The 4,381-nt window shown below is 45.1% G+C and overlaps 1 protein-coding gene across 2 annotated transcripts; it reads right to left on the bottom strand.

Moving 5' to 3' along the window:
• Positions 1-1,200: 1,200 nt before the first annotated feature.
• On the bottom strand, positions 1,201-3,822 carry ZNF814 (zinc finger protein 814). Of its 2 annotated transcripts, XM_017885400.1 has the most exons (2): positions 1,477-3,822; positions 1,201-1,308 (listed from the first exon to the last, which is right to left on the bottom strand). In XM_017885400.1, the coding sequence occupies exons 1-2, from the start codon at positions 3,775-3,777 to the stop codon at positions 1,273-1,275; spliced, it is 2,337 nt and encodes a 778-aa protein (XP_017740889.1). In that variant the 5' UTR covers positions 3,778-3,822; the 3' UTR covers positions 1,201-1,272. The 2 variants fall into 2 exon arrangements, with proteins under 2 accessions (XP_017740889.1, XP_017740890.1); XM_017885401.1 differs by having other exon boundaries at positions 1,299-3,822.
• Between the last annotated feature and the right edge of the window lie 559 nt (positions 3,823-4,381).

The raw sequence follows: 4,381 nt of genomic DNA, 5'->3' as shown, positions 1-4,381 counted from the left end.
AGCTGAGATCCGGCCACTGCACTCCAGCCTGGGCGACAGAGCAAGACTCCGTCTCAAAAAAAAAAAAGTGAGGCACATTAACTCACATCTGTAATCCCAGCATGTTTGGAGGCCAAGGTGGAAGGATCACTTGAGTCCAGAAGTTTAAGACCATCCTGGGCAACATGGTGAGACCCTGTCTCTCCAAAACTCCAAAAGAATTAGTGGAGCATGGTGGTGAATGCCTGTGGTTTCAGCTACTCAGGAGGCTGAGGCAAGAGAATCACTTAAGTCCAGGAGATCAAGGGTGCAGTGAAATGTGAACACATTACTGCACTCCATCCTGAGCGACAGAGTGACACCCTATCTCAAACAAAAATCTAGCAAGGAACCTGGGTAGAGTGAAAAATGCACTGTAGCTGCCCCATGCTTGGAACTTTTGCAGATTCGCAATAAATGACATTCAATCTAGGCAGGTGGCACCCTCAAAGGAGCTCCTCGAATGTTACATTGAAAAAGACATAACATTCCATATACATCTATTGTGTTTTTCTCATGTCAATGTTTGAGGCTCTAATAAGGCTGAAGGCTGGGCTGGGCATGGTGGCTTATTCCTGTAATCCCAGCACTTTGGGAGGTCGAGGTGGGCGGATCACGAGGTCAAGAGATCGAGACCATCCTGACTAACACGGTGAAACCCTGTCTCTACTGAAAATACAAAATATTAGCTGGGCGTGGTGGCGGGCATCTGTAGTCCCAGTTACTCGGGAGGCTGAGGCAGGAGAAGGCTGTGAACCCAGGGGGCAGAGCTTGCAGTGAGCCTAGACTACACCACTGCACTTCAGCCTGGGTGACAGAGTGAGACTCCATCTCAAAAAAAAAAAAAAGGCTGAAGCCTTTCTTGCATTCATTACATTCAGAAAGCATTTCTGCAGTGGGAAGTCTCCTGTGTATTATGAAGCTAGATTTCTACATAAATATCTCACATTTGTCACACTGGTAAGGCCCTGATCCAGTGTTAACTCTCTGATGTTAAAGGAGCACAGAGGTGTGGCTACAAAATCACCCAAATGTATTTCATTTGTCTAGTGTGAACTGTGATGTTCAAAGAGAGAAGATCTTCAGGCAACTTTTTTTCCACATTTGCTGCAATCACAAGAACTCTCCTGTGTTTAACGAGACTGAAAGTTTTGGCAAAGGATTTTCCACATTCACTACACAACTAAGGCCTTTCTCTTGTGAACTCTCTGATGATGAAAAAGTGAAAAGCTTTGGCTAAATTTCTCCCCACATTCACTGCACCCATAAGGCTTTTCTCCAGTGTGAACTCTTCTTTGTTTAGTGAGACAGGAGCTTCCAGCAAAATATTTCCCACATTCACTGCACTCATAAGGTGGTGTGAGAAGTGTGAACTCTCTTATGAACACGGAATGCAGAGTTGTGGGTAAATGATTTCCCACAATCATTGCATTCATATGGCTTTTCTCCAGTGTGAACTCTCTGATGTGCAATGAGGTGGTCCTTCTTGCTAAAAACTTTCTGACAATCCTCACACTCATATGACTTTTCTCCAGTGTGAACTTTCTGGTGTACAAGGAAGTGAGACTTCTTGTTAAATAATTTCCCACATTTCTCACATTTATAAGGCTTTTCTCCAGTGTGAACTCTCTTGTGTTTAGTGAGACTGGAGCTTTCAGCAAAAGATTTTCCACATTCACTGCACTCATAAGGCTTTTCGCCAGTGTGAATTCGCTTATGAACATGGAATGTAGAACTGTGGGTAAATGATTTTCCACAATCATTGCATTCATAAGGCCTTTCTCCAGTGTGAACTCTCTGATGTGCAATGAGTTGGTACTTGTGCCTAAAAAATTTCTGACAAGCTTCACAAGCATATGGCTTTTCTCCACTGTGAATTCCCTGGTGTGCAAGGAGGCAAGACTTCTTCTTAAATAATTTTCCACATTCCCTACACACATAAGGCCTTCCTCCTGTATGGCCATGCTGGTGTAGAACGAGGTTACCCTTGTGACTAAAACATTTCCCACATTCCCCACACTTAAAAGGTCTTTCTGTAGTGTGAACTCGCTGATGACTCCTAAGGTGTCCTTTTTCAATAAAAGATTTCCCACATTCTCCACACTTGTAAGGTCTTTCTCCAGTGTGAATGCGCTGATGGTGAACAAGGCTGCGCTTATGACTAAAAGATTTCCCACATTCTCCACACTCATAAGGTCTTTCTCCAGTATGAACACGCTGATGGCTCCTCAGGTGCCCGTTTGAACTAAAAGATTTCCCACATTCTCCACACCCATAAGGTCGTTCTCTAGGGTGAACTCGCTGATGTAGAATGAGGGTGCCTTTATGACTAAAAGATTTCCCACACTCTCCACACTCATAAAGTCTGTCTCCAGTGTGAATGTGGTGATGGTTCCTAAGGTGTCCTTTTGAACTAAAAGATTTCCCACATTCTCCACACTCATAAGGTCTTGCTCCAGTGTGAACTCGCTGGTGTAGAACGAGGTTGCCCTTTTGACTGAAAGATTTCCCACATTCTCCACACTGATAAGGTCTTTCTCCACTGTGAACTCGCTGATGGTGAACAAGACTGCGCTTATGACTGAAAGATTTCCCACATTCTCCACACTGATAAGGTCTTTCTCCACTGTGAACTCGCTGGTGTAGAGCGAGGTTGCCCTTTTGACTGAAAGATTTCCCACATTCTCCACACTGATAAGGTCCTTCTCCACTGTGAACTCGCTGATGGTGAACAAGACTGCGCTTATGACTGAAAGATTTCCCACATTCTCCACACTGATAAGGTCTTTCTCCACTGTGAACTCGCTGGTGTAGAGCGAGGTTGCCCTTTTGACTGAAAGATTTCCCACATTCTCCACACTGATAAGGTCCTTCTCCACTGTGAACTCGCTGATGGTGAACAAGACTGCGCTTATGACTGAAAGATTTCCCACATTCTCCACACTGATAAGATCTTTCTCCAGTATGAACTCGCTGATGGTGAACAAGACTGCGCTTATGACTGAAAGATTTCACACATTCTCCACACTCGTAAGGTCTTTCTCCGGCGTGAACTCGTTGATGGCTCCTAAGATGTCCTTCTGAACTAAAAGATTTCCCACACTCTTCACACTCATAAGGTTTTTCTCCAGTGTGAAATCGCTGATGTTGAATGAGGCTTCTTTTTTGACTAAAGGATTTCCCACATTCTCCACATTCATGTTTTTTTTCAGTGTGAAGTCTCTGATGATTACTGGAGCTATCATATTTGCTAAAGGATTTCCCACATTCACAGCACACATAACACTCTTCTCTAGGGAGAAGTCTCTCATGCTGACTGAGTACATATTTGGTGCTAAAATGTTTCATGGATTGTCCATGGCTATAGTGAGCTCCCACCCGCTGAAAGGGAGACACACACTCAGTTTTGCTGTTTGACTTCTCCCCAGTGTGAGTGGCCTCCTGCTGGAGTAATGCTGAAATGGGAAAAAAGTCCTTCCCACTCTGACTGAAGACATGTGACTCCCCTGACACACGAAACTTACACCTCTTCACAAACAACGCTTCCTCAACACTGCCTCTGTAGGGATTCTCTCCAATGTACTCATTCTGGTGTTGATGAAAGTTTCCACTGTCATACAATTTGTTCCCCCAGGCCTCACAGCTGTGCAGTTTCTGCTTGTGATGTGTTCCCTGATGATCTCCCACGTGCAGAATGTCTCCTAAGATAGGGCCGCACATCTCACAGGGGTCGGCCTTCTTGGGAGACACACCTGCCATAGGAATCCTGACCTGAGTCTCTCTTTGTATATAAATACTCTGCTTAGAAGGNTTTTTTTGAGACGGAGTCTCACTCTGTTGTGCAGGCTGGAGTGCAGTGGCACAATCTGGGCTCACTGCAACCTCCCCTCCCGGGTTCAAGCAATTCTCTGCCTCAGCCTCCCAAGTAGCTGGGATTACAGGCATGTGCCACTACACTCGACTAATTTTTGTATTTTTAGTAGAGACAGGGTTTCACCACCTTGGCCAGGCTGGTCTTGAACTCCTGACCTCATGATCCACCTGCCTGGGCCTCCCAAAGTGCTGGGATTATAGGCATGAGCCACCTCACCCAGCCCAGGGTGCCAGTCTTGAGGTACTCATTCCTTCTGAGCCCATTATGCTGAGGCTGAATTCATTTGCATCTTCTGGAGCAGGGAGGACTGTGCATCCCATCACAATGATGATCAAGTACATGGGAAATGAATAACGTACAGACTAAGGGAAAGACAGAATAAGGGAACAGCCAACATTGTCTCAGAACAACTCAGCCCATGAAAGCCCACGAGAGAAAAAAACTGAGTATTTCAAGGAGAATTTCTAAAGAAGGTCTTACAAGAACAGC

Source organism: Rhinopithecus bieti, unplaced genomic scaffold (assembly GCF_001698545.2).
Source record: "Rhinopithecus bieti isolate Rb0 unplaced genomic scaffold, ASM169854v2 scaffold_15006, whole genome shotgun sequence".
Taxonomy (NCBI): Eukaryota; Metazoa; Chordata; class Mammalia; order Primates; family Cercopithecidae; genus Rhinopithecus; species Rhinopithecus bieti.
This window is presented reverse-complemented; position numbering and strand designations above follow the sequence as displayed.